This window comes from Anabrus simplex, chromosome 4 (genome assembly GCF_040414725.1).
Source record: "Anabrus simplex isolate iqAnaSimp1 chromosome 4, ASM4041472v1, whole genome shotgun sequence".
Classification (NCBI taxonomy): Eukaryota; Metazoa; Arthropoda; class Insecta; order Orthoptera; family Tettigoniidae; genus Anabrus; species Anabrus simplex.
Window position 1 is genome coordinate 34,328,301 of NC_090268.1, and position 16,951 is coordinate 34,345,251.

The 16,951-nt window shown below is 42.0% G+C and overlaps 1 protein-coding gene across 2 annotated transcripts in view; it reads right to left on the reverse strand.

The window, feature by feature from the left end:
- The window catches only part of LOC136872373 (uncharacterized), a 619,604-nt gene that overhangs the window by 467,056 nt on the left and 135,597 nt on the right, over nucleotides 1-16,951 (reverse strand). The window contains exon 2 of one of the 2 annotated variants that reach the window (XM_067146184.2): nucleotides 11,160-11,258. The exons of the other annotated variant lie outside the window; for it this stretch is intronic. Coding sequence (XP_067002285.2) covers nucleotides 11,160-11,258 — 99 coding nt within the window. The remainder of the gene's footprint in view (nucleotides 1-11,159; nucleotides 11,259-16,951) is intronic. 2 annotated transcript variants of the gene reach the window in all.

Consider the following 16,951-nt stretch of genomic DNA (forward strand, 5'->3'; position numbering starts at 1 on the left):
TGTCCGACCTCTATACGTTGAAACTTGGTTTCTTCCGAACATCTTAACTTTAAGCCAATCATAAATAGTTGTTCTCTTCAATCCTCATGCTATAGACGAGGTTAATCTTATAATTTCAAACTCACAGCCATGTCTGACCTCTATACGTTGAAACTTGGTTTCTTCCGAACATCGTAACTTTCACCTAAGCTCTATTGGTTGTTCTCTTTTTAGATGTTCCCCTGCTGTGAGGAATGCAATGTAACGTTTACAAGACGAGATGCTCTTACACGACATTTAAAAATGAAACATGGAGAAGCGTCTACTACGTTCACCTGTGAGCAGTGTGAGACGACGTTTACGAGGGTAGATGCCCTTACGCGGCATAAAAAAGTAAAACACCCTAGCATAACATCCGCTTTATGTGTCGGGCTGTACTTCGCTAATGTAGAGCAATACCAGGCTCACTTAGTAGAGGTACATCAAATATCTACTTGCCCTCAGGTAGTAGTAGGGAAAAGCGTGCAGCTACTGATGTAGCTGTAGAAAGTACTAGTAGTAAAAAAACTAGGAAAAATGAACTTCAAACTATTCACTGCGAACACTGTAACACCGATGTACCATCTTCGCATTTTCAGGGGCACCTACGGAGTAATGTGCATAAAAATAATGCGTGTAGAAGTGGTAGTAACGCAAACATCGAGGAAATTAATACAGCATTTAAAAGTAGGATTGCAAGTTACCGAATTCGCACCAGTCAAAAGTTTCAGAGCACTTCAAACTTTTTAAATTGTGTTCAACCGGATGTACAACAGCTTCTTGCTAAATTTTTGTCTAATCATAGTTTATTTAAAGTTAATTTTGAACTTTTCGCCTTGTACATTAAAAGCACGGATGAATCCGAAATAACGGACATTAAATCATTTAATACGAAGAATTTTGTCATAAGTAAGTCGACTAATTTTAGTGATGTACTTAGGGATGTCTCTAACATTATTTCAACTAAGAGCGAGGAATTTCAGGAAAAGGAATCAGGGTGGGCTTTAGTTGAAATAATGTATCTAGAAGTTAACATCAATAAGTACAATCCTATGCGTGGATCTTCGCACATCGAGCTGCCGACATGGATTCAGCAAAGAAAAGCTCTTGTAAACATCCAAAACAATGACGAAGCATGTTTTGCATGGGCGGTGATGTCGGCTTTAAATCCTACTAAATCGAATGTAGCGAACAGAACATCATCGTATCCACACTATTCAACGCAACTAAATTTCGATAGTATAGAATTTCCTGTGCAGATAAAGGATATTAAGCGCTTTGAGGAACTAAATAACATTAGCATTAATGTGTATGGTGTAGAGAAAAAGTCTGTAGTAGGTCCTCTGTATTATACATGTCATAAGAAGAGTACTCATGTTAACTTACTCTATATTGAAAACAGTGAGAATAGCCACTTTTGCTGGATTAAAAATATGAGTAGACTTGTTGGTAGTCAGTTGTCCAAAGAAAGGTGTAAAAAGTGGCTATGTGATGGATGCTTGCAGTATTTTAGAACTGAAGATCAGTTAACGAAGCATTCCAAGAATGACTGCAATCATGTACGTACAGAGATACCTACTACAGGCAATAATGTTTTAAAATTTACAAATTTTAACAAGCAGATGTGGGTACCGTTCGTGATTTATGCAGACTTTGAAGCCATCCTCACGCCATGCAACACATGCTTACCTAATCCTGACAACTCTTTCACTAATACTACGCACATGCATGTCCCGTATAGCTTCGCGTATTACATCAAGTGTAGTTACGATAGTACGCTTAACAAGTTAGAGCTGTATCGAGGACATGATGCTGCTAAAGTATTTTTAGAAAGACTTGAAAGTGATGCAGTTCGTCTTGGTCGTATTCTAAATAGTAATATTCCTATGAAGCTACTCACCGAAATACAGTTAAATGATCATGAACGTGCTACAAAGTGTAGCATTTGTGATGGGGAATTTTCCGAAAATGACCCGAAAGTTTTTGATCATGATCATTTAACTGGTTTCTACAGATGAGCCGCTCATTATAGCTGTAATCTTAAGTATACAGTTCCTAAATTTATCCCTGTAATTTTTCATAACTTATCTGGTTACGACTCTCATTTCATCATTTCACAATTTGGAGCTTCAGATGAAAAAGTAGATATAATCCCTCAGAATAAAGAGCGGTACATTGCGTTTGCAAAGTCTGTAAAAGTAGATGCTGAGCATTCTATAAAACTGAGATTCCTTGACTCGTTTCGCTTTATGGCGAGTAGCCTCGATAAACTTTCTAGTCATTTACAGCCTGAACAATTTACGGAAATTTGACGCGTTTTTCCCGAAGAAGCGCAGTTTAATTTACTTCGGCGTAAGGGTGTTTTCTGTTATGAATATCTTGACTGCTTAGAACGCCTCGAAGAACGTGCCTTACCATCGAAACAATCCTTTTACAGCTCGCTGAATTCAGCGGATATTAGTGATGATGACTATTTACATGCACAACATATCTGGGAGCAGTTCCACATTCAAACGCTAGGTGAATACTCCGATTTATATTTAAAGACAGATGTACTTTTGTTAGCTGATGTTTTTGAAAATTTTCGATGTTTTGTAAGAAAACCCACAGCCTTGACCCATGTCAGTATTTTACTGCGCCTGGGTTAAGTTGGGACGCGATGTTAAAATACACGCAGGTGAATTTGGAACTGCTAACTGATATTGATATGGTGCACTTTATAAAATCATCTATTCGAGGCGGTCTAAGTCAGTGCAGCGGGCGGTTTATCCAAGGCAAATAATAAGTACATGCCGAGTTTCGATTCTAGTCAGGAATCTCAGTATATCGTTTATCTCGATGCTAATAATCAGTATGGGTGGGCGATGAGTCAGCATCTACCGGTGAGTGGTTTCCGCTGGCTAACGCAGTGAGAAATTGATGCTTTACAGCTGCACGCCCTAGGCGATGAAGCTGATAAAGGCTATTTCCTCGAAGTTGACTTACAGTATCCTAAAGAGTTACACACTTCTCATAATGACCTACCGTTCTGCCCTGAAAATATGAAGCCCCGTACATCGCATCAACGACGAAAATGCTAATTGCTAATTTGTGCGATAAATCTAAGTATATCATTCATTACCGAAATTTAAAACAGTGTTTGCAGCATGGTTTGAAGTTATCCAAAATTCATCGCGTACTAGAATTTAATCAGTCACCGTGGCTAAAGCCATATATCGATCTGAACAATAATTTAAGAACGAATGCGGTTAACGAGTTTGAAAAAGATTTCTACAAGCTCATGAATAACAGTGTGTTTGGTAAGACTATGGAAAATGTTGACAAACGCGTTGATGTAAAATTGATTACAAACTGGGAGAATATTAAGAAAAGGTATGGTGCTAACTATTTAATAAGTAAACCAAATTTCCACAGCTGCACCATCATACATGAGAATTTAGTTATTATACAGATGAATCGTGTTAAGGTTAAGTATGACAAACCTACCTACGTCGGCTTCGCAGTACTTGAATTGGCTAAAACACTCATGTATGAATTCCATTACGATTATATGATGAAGAAGTACGCGCATAATGCGCAATTGCTCTACACAGATATCGATTCGTTTATTTATCAAACCAAAACTGATGACTATTACAATGATATAAAGCCAGACTTGGGTAGGTTTGATACAAGTAACTAACCTGTAAATAATATCATCTACCGCTAGTGAACAAAAAGGTTCTAGGTAAAATGAAAGATGAATGTGCTGGGAATATTATCGATTCATTTGTAGGTACTAAATCCAAGTCATATTGCATAAAACTCTTAAATGAGTTACAAATAAAGAGATTGAAGGGGATTAAAAAGAATGTCGTTCAGAATCAGCTAAGTTTTGAAAACTATAACAATTGCATTAAAAGTAATCCACCTGTTTTGCATAAGCAAATGTCTGTCATTAGAAGCAAGAAGCACCAGTTGTACACTCATTTAATTAGTAAGGTAGCCCTTAATAATGTTGATTGCAAACGGTTTGTCATTCCAAATTCTACCAACACTCTAGCCTGGGGGCATAGTAGTATTGATCGGTACTACATTACATAAAGCAGATGTGTGTGTGTAAACATTATGTTAGAGGTGTGTACTTACGTTACGCTGTCTTACATCACAATTCACTGCACATATTGTAGGGAGAGGTACGCTGAGAGCGTAGTACGGCAAGTTTAAACTTGTACATTCAAGAATTGCATCGAGAAGTACGCAAACATCACTACGGTAAAACGATTCGAGATAAAACTTGTACATACAAGATGTAAATAAATAATGTAGAATTGGCATATTCTTTTATTTTAGATTAGGTATTACCTTCTCGTCCTACTCCTTCCTCTCGAAGAAGAATAAGAGCAAGAAAGAAGATGTTGATTAAATTCGTAAGTATGTTATCGTCTAGTTCGGTAAGTATGTCGAGAACAGAATTTTTTTTCCCTCAAAAGTGTTTGATTCTAGTCTTGCAATGCAGTGTTCTACAATATCGAACTATGAACAGTAGTATGTGTTCAAGTATAAACATGCAGGTACGCGATATGTGCAAGATTGCGTTCGATAAAGCTATGCCTTAGCAAAGTAAAGGAAGTTATAAGAGTTGCTACAGTATCTTACGTAAGCTGTTCAAAATTTTTGTCTTACTTTTTCTCTTAGAACAAAGGTATACGCTAGATATGTTGTAAACACATCAACCGATGTTCTAATCATATGTTGTATCGAGTACCGTGTTCGATTATATTCTTAATCACTTCTCTTGTAATATCTTCTTAGAACAAAGGTATTCCTTGAATGACAGCTGACGCGAGAGTGCGGCACGGTGCTCTATGGTTTAAAGATGGCGGATGACAGCTGACGCAAGAGGGCAGCACGGTGTTCTGTGGTTTAAAGATGGTGGATGACAGCGCACAGGTTTGTTTCCAAACAAGAGAATGTAGAATTTGCCGCCGCCACATTTCAAAGGTATCTAGCTAAAGAGGGCAGCACTGTGCTCTCTTGATTAAAGATGGCGGATGATAGCTAACAGAACTTTTCAAATTGCCCGCTACTACGTGCTTAAATTAGTAGCTATAAAGAGGGCAGCACGGTGTTCTGTAGATTAAAGATGGCGGATGACAGCTGATGAAATTGCCCGCATGATAGCAGCACGGTGCTCTGTTGATTAAAGATGGCGGATGACAGCTGTCAAAAAAGCACATGGCTTTGTTTCCAAACAAGAGCACGTGGAATTTACCGCCACCACATTTCAAAGGTATCTAGCTAAAGAGGGCAGCACTGTACTCTGTTGATTAAAGATGGCGGATGACGGCTGTCAAAAAAGCGCGTGAGTTTGTTTCCAAACAAGAGCATGTAGAATTTGCCGCCACCACATAGAGGGCAGCACGGTGCTCAAAGATGACTGCTGTCACGTGGAATTGTCTACCACCACAGGTATCTAGCTAAAGAGGGCAGCACGGTGCTCTATAGATTAAAGATGGCGGATGTCAGCTGCACGTGGATTTGTTTATCTCACGCTAGTGAGGTTAAGTTGGTAGCACTAAGGTTTAGGCCCGCCAAGATGGCAGCACTGCCGATGACAGGTGACGAATTTTACATCTACTACGATAAAGAGGGCAGCACAGTGCTCTGTAGTTAAAAGATGGCGGATGACAGCTGTCAAAAAAGCACGTGGCTTTGTTTACCATGCGCTAGTTAGGTTAAGTTGGTACTACTGAGGTTTAGGCCCGTCAAGATGGTAGTACTGAGGATAGCGATGCGTTGTTGTCTGTCAAAAAGCACGTGGCTGTCAAAAAACACGTGGCTTTGTTTACCTCGCGCTAGTTAGGTTAAGTTGGTACCACTGAGGTTTAGGCCCATCAAGATGGCAGTACTGAGGTTAGCGATGCGTTGTTGTCGATGACAGCTGTCAAAAAGCACGTGGCTTTGTTTACAAATTCAAATTTCCCGCGGGTGGTGGAGGAGACCTCTGGGAGGCCTCTGGCTGTGGTGGTGGTGGAGGAGGCATCTGGGAGGCCTCTGGCTGTTGTGGTGGTGGAGGTGGCCTCTGGGAACCGGTGGGGGTGGTGGCGCCAGAATCCCTGTATTATACTACTCCAGGTAGAGAGAAAAAAGTGGCAGTGGCCTTAAGTTAAGTACCATCCCGGCGGAGACCTGGGGAACCACGGAAAACTATTTCGAGGATGGCTGAGGTGGGAATCGAACCCTGCTCTACTCAGTTGACCTCACGAGGCTGAGTGGACCCCGTTCCAGTCGCCGTACCAGTTTTCATATTTTGTGGCAGAGCCGGGAATTGAACACGGGCCTCCGGGGGTGGCAGCTAATCACACTAACCACCAAACCACAGAGGCAGGCTTTAATATTTTAGAGGCTGTAATTGATGCCGCTTGCATGTTACGAACCAGAGCTGGCCTATGGTTTACTGCTACTTTAGGAAATCATTAATTTCAATATTTCTTGTAATTAGAAATTAAATGTAGAAATTTATTCATTTTAATTGGAGTTATTTCCACACAATATCCGGTTTAAAGCATTATAAACAACGGTGGAGGCTGTTATATGAGGAGTGACAAATTGTCAGTACAATTAGAATATGGAATTCCTTGCCCGATGACCTAAAGGACACCATAATATCGGTAGAGCCCTACACGGATGCGGATATCCGCGAAGTTAATGTCTTGGCGGATAAAAAACAGTATGCCAGTGCGCATAATTTTGCTGATACTTTCTAAATAATGATGGTTAATGATTTTCACTCAGGTATAGTCTGGCTCCATGGCTACATGGTTAGCGTGCTGGCCTTTGGTCACAGGGGTACCGGGTTCGATTCCCGGCAGTGTCGAGAATTTTAAACATAATTGGTTAATTCCCCTGGCACGGTGACTGGGTGTATGTGCCGTCTTCATCATCATTTCATCCTCATCACGACGCGCAGGTCGCCTACGGAATCAAATCAAAAGCCTGCACCGGGCCTCTCCGGAGGCCACACATCGTCAATTATTACTCAGGTATACTGTTACATTTGCTTGTGGTTGGGCGACCCTTGACAGTGGTGTGGGGGATTGGTGATACATAGAGCATTGAGACCATAAAGCCGTAAATTTGACCTCAGCCTAACTGGCTCCTGTCCGCAATTAATAGAAGGAAGGAACAAAGTTCAATACGTCGATAGTTGTCACAAGAGAAAATCCCTCATAAACCTGTGACTGTAAGGGTTCTTGTGCCAGGTGTCAGGCCTATTGTATTATGTTAACAGATCTATCCGTTTCAATATCCTGGGTGTAATATACTGTAGCCAAATATTTATAACATCCGCGGATAACTATTTGCGGATGCGGATGTTAGTTTGTATATCCGCGTAGGGCTCTACCTATCTGTACAGGTAATTAAAAACAGGTGTTGGCAGCGGCACTTGGACGGATCAAGTTGAGTGTAATTACACGAATTCTGTTTTCCTGTTTTGTTATTTCATTCCGTGTGTCAGTAAACTTTACTAAATTAGTTTTTAGTGATGCTTTAGAACAATTTTCTTTATTCAGGGTTATTTTTACACGTTTCTTTTTCTTTCGTTTAATGTATTTTGTAACTATGTGTAAAGTTTAGTATTATTGTGTGTGTTTAATAAGTTACGTGCAATATACACTGACTGACAGAGCAAATGCAACACCAAGAAGGAGTGGTCAGAACTTTATGCCAATTGCAGGGTAGACTGACGTCACTGAGGTATGCTCATGATGTGAAATGCGCCGCTGTGGTGCGCACGTAGCGAACGATAAATGGGACACGGCGTTCGCGAATGGCCCACTTCGTACCGTGATTTCTCAGCCGACAGTCATTGTAGAACGTGTTGTCGTGTGCCACAGGACACGTGTATAGCTAAGAATGCCAGGCCGCCGTCAACGGAGGCATTTCCAGCAGACAGATGACTTTACGAGGGGTATGGTGATCGGGCTGAGAAGGGCAGGTTGGTCGCTTCGTCAAATCGCAGCCGATACCCATAGGGATGTGTCCACGGTGCAGCGCCTGTGGCGAAGATGGTTGGCGCAGGGACATGTGGCACGTGCGAGGGGTCCAGGCGCAGCCCGAGTGACGTCAGCACGCGAGGATCGGCGCATCCACCGCCAAGCGGTGGCAGCCCCGCACGCCACGTCAACCGCCATTCTTCAGCATGTGCAAGACACCCTGGCTGTTCCAATATCGACCAGAACAATTTCCCGTCGATTGGTTGAAGGAGGCCTGCACTCCCGGCGTCCGCTCAGAAGACTACCATTGACTCCACAGCATAGACGTGCACGCCTGGCATGGTGCCGGGCTAGAGCGACTTGGATGAGGGAATGGCGGAACGTCGTGTTCTCCGATGAGTCACGCTTCTGTTCTGTCAGTGATAGTCACCGCAGACGAGTGTGGCGTCGGCGTGGAGAATGGTCAAATCCGGCAGTAACTGTGGAGCGCCCTACCGCTAGACAACGCGGCATCATGGTTTGGGGCGCTATTGCGTATGATTCCACGTCACCTCTAGTGCGTATTCAAGGCACGTTAAATGCCCACCGCTACGTGCAGCATGTGCTGCGGCCGGTGGCACTCCCGTACCTTCAGGGGCTGCCCAATGCTCTGTTTCAGCAGGATAATGCCCGCCCACACACTGCTCGCATCTCCCAACAGGCTCTACGAGGTGTACAGATGCTTCCGTGGCCAGCGTACTCTCCGGATCTCTCACCAATCGAACACGTGTGGGATCTCATTGGACGCCGTTTGCAAACTCTGCCCCAGCCTCGTACGGACGACCAACTGTGGCAAATGGTTGACAGAGAATGGAGAACCATCCCTCAGGACACCATCCGCACTCTTATTGACTCTGTACCTCGACGTGTTTCTGCGTGCATCGCCGCTCGCGGTGGTCCTACATCCTACTGAGTCGATGCCGTGCGCATTGTGTAACCTGCATATCGGTTTGAAATAAACATCAATTATTCGTCCGTGCCGACTCTGTTTTTTTCCCCAACTTTCATCCCTTTCGAACCACTCCTCCTTGGTGTTGCATTGTCACTGTCAGTCAGTGTATGTTAAAATGTGTGTACATTATAAGATATGGTTTGACAGATAGAAGGCTTTATAGCTTGAGTCATGCCGTGTAAAGGCATAATAATTGTATCTTTGTCCCGAGAGAGGGGGGAAACAACAGTTACTTCCCAGACGAACAAGCAGTCACTCAGCAAAAACACACAACTGCAAACAGTGCATTAGACCACAAAACAAAGCACGTGGTTCACCACGGTCCTAAATACTAAAGTAACACAAACCCAAACTAGGAATGAGACGGCCCCATCAATGAACCACGCCCCGGCGAAGAAGGTTACCGTACCTCACAACCAAGGTGTGAGAAGGAGACCAATAGGTCGATATCCCCACCCCACACGAAAAGTCAACAAAAAAAAGGCAAACAGGCTCAAAATCCTTGTTCCCACGTTTAAAGCGAAATAAAAACCTCAGTTCATAGTCCAAAGCTACAACTGTCAGTGGCCTCTCAAACGATCAGAATCTGACGCGTGCAAACCTAGGCGCAGAGGTTCTGTGCACTGTGCATGAGTCCGACTCGGCTATGTTCGGACCAGCGTTATATCTCGGGGAGACTCGACTAAGTTCGGCTAAGCTCGGCCCAACTCTGCTCGGGTGGTGGAGCTGTGCAGAGCAAGTGAGGAAGGGTGAGTCAGGCGGAGCGAGCGAGCGAGCGAGACACGCGTAGGGAGAGAGACAGCGCTATTGCTCAAACTCTAGGAGTGGGGGTCTGCTCTCTGATAAACCTAGCCAAGTAGTCTTATGCGCCTTGCGCCGCTTAGCGCACCGGTGCATACACCCTGAGAGGCCCTCGGCGTCCAGATCTCCGCAACCAATCATTTTTCCACTTGTTTAATTTCGCACTGACATTTCGAAGGTTCTCGGCGACGGAAGGATAGGAAGGGTCTAGGATGGGAAGGTAGTGGCCATGACTTTAATTAAGGTACAGACCCAGCATTTGCGTGGTGTGAAAATGAGGAAACCACGGAAAACCATCTTCAGGACTGCCGAAGGTGGGATTCGAACCCACTAACCACACGGCCATCTCACTCTGTTCATCTAATCGCATGCAATAGATATGACACTATCAACCGCTGGACTGAGTGGCTCAGACGGTTGAAGCACTGGCCTTCTCACCCTAACTTGGGAGGTTCGATCCAAGCTCCGTCCGGTGGTATTTGAAGGTGCTCAAATACGTCAGCCTCGTGTCAGTAGATTTACTGGCATGTAAAAGAACGCCCACGGGACTAAATTCGGGCACCTCGGCGTCTCCGAAAACCGTAAAAGTAGTTAAGTTAGTGGGACGTAAAATATATAACATTAACACTATCAACCACCACCGCTCATACTGCGAGGTGGGAGTGGGGAGGAATGAGGTGTCTGAATACGTCCAGACCCTAAAAATTTACAATAACAGGATTGATAATGAATTGAAAACCTACAACCTGTTTTCCAGTCATTGACCGGGTCAGGGTGATTTAGTAATGACTGATAGATGCTATGAAATGAGAATGGAGAGTGTTGCTGGAATGAAAGATGACAGGGAAAACCAGAGTATCCGAAGAAAAAGCTGTCGCGCCTCCACTTTGCACAAATCTCACATGGAGTGACCGGGATTTGAACCACGGAACCCAGCTGTGAGAGGCCGGCGCGCTGCCGCCTGTGCCACGGAGGCTCCCCCTAATTACGATGTATTTCCTAATATATATTTTTTTGCTATATGCTTTACGTTGCACCGACACAGATAGGTCTTATAACGACGATAGGGTAGGAAAGTTCTAGGAATGGGAAGAAAGCGGTCGTGGCCTTCTACTGAACTGTTTTCTAAATCGGGACTCAAACATGAGTTCACCTGAGTTTGTCGTCAGTCCCTCTAAGGAGATAAATGACAAAATCCCTCGCTTGAGCCTGTTAGGAACTTTTATCCATACTGAAAGAACAATTCAAATTTAAGTTTGAAAACACGGGTATTGAAATAATGCGTTTAGATCACAAATTTTGGGAGAGTTAGCAGGAAGACACAGAAAGCATGTTAGTCACACACCATTCTTCAAGTATGCCAGACTAACCTCGTATGACGAAAGATCATTTTCACAATATCGAGTTGTGTTGCGGGACACGCGGCAGAGATTTGCCATGGAGAACTTGGAGCAAGCGTTCACTGTGCGCTGTAACACCAAGGAATGACGAGGTGGTTCTGAGTGACTATCATATTTCTAAGATATAATCATCTTTTTAAAGTGTAATTTCAATATATAAAATGTCCAAATTTAAGTTTTCACAAATTCTATCACAGACGATACATTTAGATCAATTTCAATTTTATCTTTGACGACAGTTTTTATAAGAATCTAGATTTACGGTAATCACTGCCACAAATGACCAGTATACTGCAAAAATCAATATAAATCCACAGACTGGCTGCCGCCTGAGCCACAGAGGCTCCCCCTAATTGCGATGTACTTTTTAATAATTTATTTTTTTGCTATATGCTTTACGTCGCACCGAAAGAGATAGGTCTTATGACGACGATAGGGAAGGAAAGTTCTAAGAATGGGAAGGAAGCGGCCGTGGCCTTCAGTAAAGTACAGCCCCAGCATCTGCCTGGTGTGAAAATGGGAAAGCACGGAAAACCATCTTCAGGGCTGCCGACAGTGGGGTTCTAACCACTATCTCCCGGATGCAAGCTCTCAGCTGCGCGCCCTTAACCACCGCCTGAGTCACGGAGTCTCTGGCGAAAATGAATACGAATAGAAATGTTTGAGAATAAGTGATTGGCGGGCTGCGTGGCTCAGACGATTGTGGCGCTGGCCTTCTGAGCCCAACTTGGCAGGTTCGATCCTGGCTCAGTCAGGTGGGATTTAAAGGTGCTCAGCGTTGTGTCGGTAGATTTACTGGCATGTAAAAAGAACTCCTGCGAGACAAAATTCCGGCACATCGGCGTCTCCAAAAACCTTCAGCAAATAGTTTGTGGGATGTAAGAACAATACAATTATTATTAGAATGAGTGAATGTGTGTTTCAGTGGTGCACGGCAGGATGATTAAGGATATTACGAGTTTTACAGGATTTTTAGCACTGAAGTGCTGGAACACTTTAACAACAACCTCGAACTGCTCATATCATTATTTCTTTTATAGGTGGATCAAAAATTCGTAGTCGTGAATACCTCCGGTGTTCTAGCTTACTGTATCCTTTTCAAACAGTAGTCCCAAATTAAATTCCGCAAAAGTTTATATACGACGCACTTAAGGAATTATTACAGCTTCAATCTGATTTGCTTCACGCGAACACAAAAGTTCAAAGGCCTGTGCTTTAGATGGGAGGTGCACTCACACCATATTCATTCCGTGTAAGATTTACTGAAATCAAACCCACCATTCTTGTTTTCGAGGAGACTTTCGGACGAGATTTCATTCTTAGCTGAACGGAAATTGACAAATTGATGACCGGAAGGGCCAAATTCACACGTGCAAGGTACGCCATGATTTAAGTTCAAAACCTTTCGAGAAGTGCAGTAAGCAAGACCACAAATGAAAGGCGCGCTCTTGTTCAGACAAAACACTCCAACCAACAAATTGATCCGAGAACACGAGGAATGAACGGAAAGAAGACATTAAAATGACCACGAATGTGTCAGCTCGCCACAGTACACCAGGCAGGACCCAGAGCGACAACCTCTGTTGGCGCTGTCGCAGGGAATTCGAAACACTCGCCCATGTTCTGGGAGCCTGTCCACGCGGTGAACTTTTCATACGGCCAGATCATCCAACCCCAAGGTTTAACGTTTTTGAGGAGTTGCACGGCCTCTCTACCGATGGCAGCAATAGGCGGATGGATATCTTCGCCTTTCAGCCGCATTTTCCCCATGAACACATTATAGATCCCATAATCAAAGAAGAAGTTCACGAGAGCCAGCCTGAAGAAGCTGACACAGACAAGAACAGTATATACGAACCTACCACTAAATATTTCTGAGAAAAAATCCGGAGAGCATGACTCACTGGTCTAATGACGGAAGCGACATGCAATGTTCCTAAAGTCTGTGCTGATCTCTTCAAGACGTTCAGCCTCACCAAGGACTTAATTACATCACTTTCAATTGCACTCAGAGGTTCTACTTCTATACTTAGGAACAATACCACTGGAACTTTCGAGCACATTTCCTGAAAAGCTTAGTACATATTAATCTACTTCTATGTCTTCTAACTATTTACTTCCATACCATATTTGTATTTTTTCCTGTAGTGAGTATTTTTTGTGATCATGGCAAACTGTAAATGATGCAGAATGATTCTGAAATAAAATGAAATAGTAATATTATTTTTATGTAACACTAACTACTTGTACTGTTTTCAGATGCCGGAATTTTGTTCTGTAGGAGTTATTCACAAGCTGGTAAGTCTGCCATTACGAGACTGGCGTATTTGTTACCCTACTGTCGTAGTATGTAGGGTAATGAGAATTTATAGTTGTAGTAGGTAGATAGATTAAGGATGCAAGTGGTAGAAGAAGAAGCACTAATAATAATAATAGAACAATAACGAGAGAAATGCGCAGTGAGAAGGAACTAGGTCAAGAGAAAACGAAACGTTAATAAAGTAAATAACATATATTTAAAGATGAATAAATAATTAAACACTTCTCAACAATATAGTAAATCCCAGACAAGAGTTTGCTAGACAATAAAATATATACAGGAAACCTCAGAAGACAAGGAAATAAGCCAATTTACAATATAGAACGTCAGAAAGACATCAAGAATTGTATGAATAAGCATTAATTGTACAATAAAGAGTGATAAATGTCCAATGAAAGGAAGCAACCTAAAATTAAAAAGTGCAGAAAGAAAGGAAAATGGAATGGAAGTAGGGATCGAACTGGGGAAAGGATTCTCTTCGCCGGGTGTTGTTACCCTTCAAGATGTTTTATTATTGCAGAAAGTAGCATAGGTCAATGTCAAAATAACATTATGATAGGTCTTGCTTACCAAATAACCTGAATAATTATAGTTCAGATGGTAATGATTATATAAACGTAGCACAGTTGTTCGTTACTCCACCACTCCGAGACAAAGGCAGAGTACATTAAGAGAGGTGGAGCCCAAGAATACGAGTATAAAGCGGTATAGAAGCGTCGAGAAGAATAGAGGAGTTGAAAGCCAGCATGTTCCAGAAATAAGAACGTCATAATCACGTGTCCAATAGAGGTTAGCACAAGCACACACAGCAAGAGAAGGCCGATGCGTGGAGAAGATGACGTCAGGACACGTGTTGAGCGGAGTAGCACAAGACAGGTGAGGAGAGCAGTGAAGCAGCGGTAAAAAGAAAAAGCAGCATGCGAATGAAGGAGATATACGTAGCATGTAGAGGAGATCGTAACATATTTGAGCACCTTCAAACAGCACCAGAATCAGTGGAGACCAAGCCCAGCGACTAATGTCAAGTTTTTCTGACTTTTCTTCATAAATATACCTCTGAACTTTGCGGAACGATTAGCGATATTTTTTCCACACTTCGCCTTTTGTAACTGTCTATCGCAGGCGCGTGGAGCTTCAAACGCCATCTTCCAACAGATTTGTCTAGTGAGAGTACTTTTTCCAATTTTCAAGTTAATTAAATCAAGGGTATTTCCCCCCACGTGCCTGGAGACTGAACTGGGCTCCAATCTAGTGACAATGATAAGAACTGTTACTAGTAGTTCTACGCGGTGAATATAAATACTAAAATAGAACAGTAATATATTTCAAATCGATTCAGGCAGAAATGTCCCAAAGAGATGTTCACATCACTGAGTATTGGTGTTTGCAATGCTGTAGCAGAATTTAATATGGGATGCACTGCTGAAACATAACTCAGGTCCTCAGCAGAAGTCCCTCATGTAAGACAAGAAAGTGACGAGACGTGTCAGTCGCAGGATTTAAGGAAGTGCCCGGACAGCCTCTCAAAGTGGAAAAGACAAAGGATCAAAACCTGAAAAAGGAGGCTGTAAAGAATATGGAAGGTGTCACTTATGGTGCAGGACAGTTGTAGTTATTAATGTAAACTGACAAAGTGTAAAAAAATGTTTGTTTTCTTTAAAACACATTTTTCTCCTATTCCTATTTTTAAATACAAAATGTGTTCCTTGTGCACCATTTTTAGTGCAAATGACCTCTGAATTATTTTGTATGTTCTTTGTTGAATGTTCTATTTTTTTTGTTGCACACACGGAGTTCACAGAGGAAAAGGAATTGTATCAGTCAACTTAATGCATCAGCGTAAGTAATAGAGGGCTGTTAAGTTGAATGCTTACATTAACTTGTACAGGAACAAGACATCAGAAAATAATGTTATAATTGTGCTGACTTTCTTAGTTTTGGGCAAGGAGAATTTTCAAAAGGGGCCTAATATGTAATGTTTCATCAATATCTCAGAAGCTATTAAAGGCAGGAGGATAAAACTTTGAAGTATGGTGTACAATGAAAGGATTCAACACCTTTGCAAAAATATAGCTGTTTCCATACCGGTAAGTCAATATATGAAATGAAGCAAAATAAACATAATTTGTTGCACCTTGTTAGTAATGTTACTGCGTGTTGCCACCTTTTCGCTTCTGTTTCATGCTTCAGCACTTTTCCCCCCAATTTTATCTGCGTTTTTAAAAGATTAGACAATCTTTTTTCTTGGGCGAAAATTTTGATAAAATCAAATGCTTCGTAAGTGCTCTAGACTCCACTTACGCAGAAGCCATCAAGCAACAGTTAGTTAACAACAAAGATCTAGAGTTAGAAGTTTTTGTAGTGCATAGCTACAAGTATTTGCCTGATATGATTCAGAGTTTGGAAGAAGTTGGTGAGTGTTATGGAGAACCTCGATGGATTTGCTAAAGACAAATTCGAATTAAATTTCAAGAACAATCCAACTTGGGAATCTTTTGCATCTTTGACAGAACTCCATTTACGAATGTAGAAAAGATATGCTTCATTGGTTGCTACAGATTTCGAGCGGAGTTTCTTTCTCTATATATGAGAATCTACTGAGTTCAAAGCGCCAGTGACTTACTGTCGAAAACACTGAAATGCGTGCAGTCCAATATAACAAGTTTATTAATTATTAGAACCCGGTAAATAACGTGGTTTCAGAACCTTCTTTTCCTCCTTTCTGACCACACTTTCCACCTTAAAATTCATTACCTAATAATGACACACATGCCGCATACCAAAATACATTAAAATCGGATAATTACTAAAGGAATTAAAAAAACTCACCCTCAGTGTCCCTTACGAAAACTAGAGTTGTTAGTAGTAGTATTAATAATAATAATAATAATAATAATAATAATAATAATAATAATAATAATAATAATAATAATAATAATAAATAATTTGGAGATAAAACCTCAGCCGAAGTAATGGTCTTAGGCGTATTTTTTATTTGCTTGCAACATGTTTTACGTCGGACCGACACAGATAGGCCGACACTGGGGCTCGAACTCACTATCTCCCGGATGCAAGCTTACAGCTGCGCGCCCCTAACCGCACGGCCAACTCACCCGGTAATTGTTTTCTTTACATTCATCCTGTTGGAATACGTTGCACACATTCTTTCCTCTCCTTGACACGTAAAAAATACGTCGGACAATTCTAGCTACCCTACTTTTGTCTTAAAACCGTGCACAAGCCTATTTTGTGTATTTCATGCTATTGGCGCGCTCATCCCTTACTTTTGGCTCGTCCACCAACTTGCTTTACTCTTACATCCTATATGTAATGACAGTAGTATTACATTCTTATTCAGGGTTTCTTAAATATTCAGATAATGAACAACATTTCGTGTTTCATTAGAAGTATGCATTTAAGGATTCAAGCGTTTGAATAGATT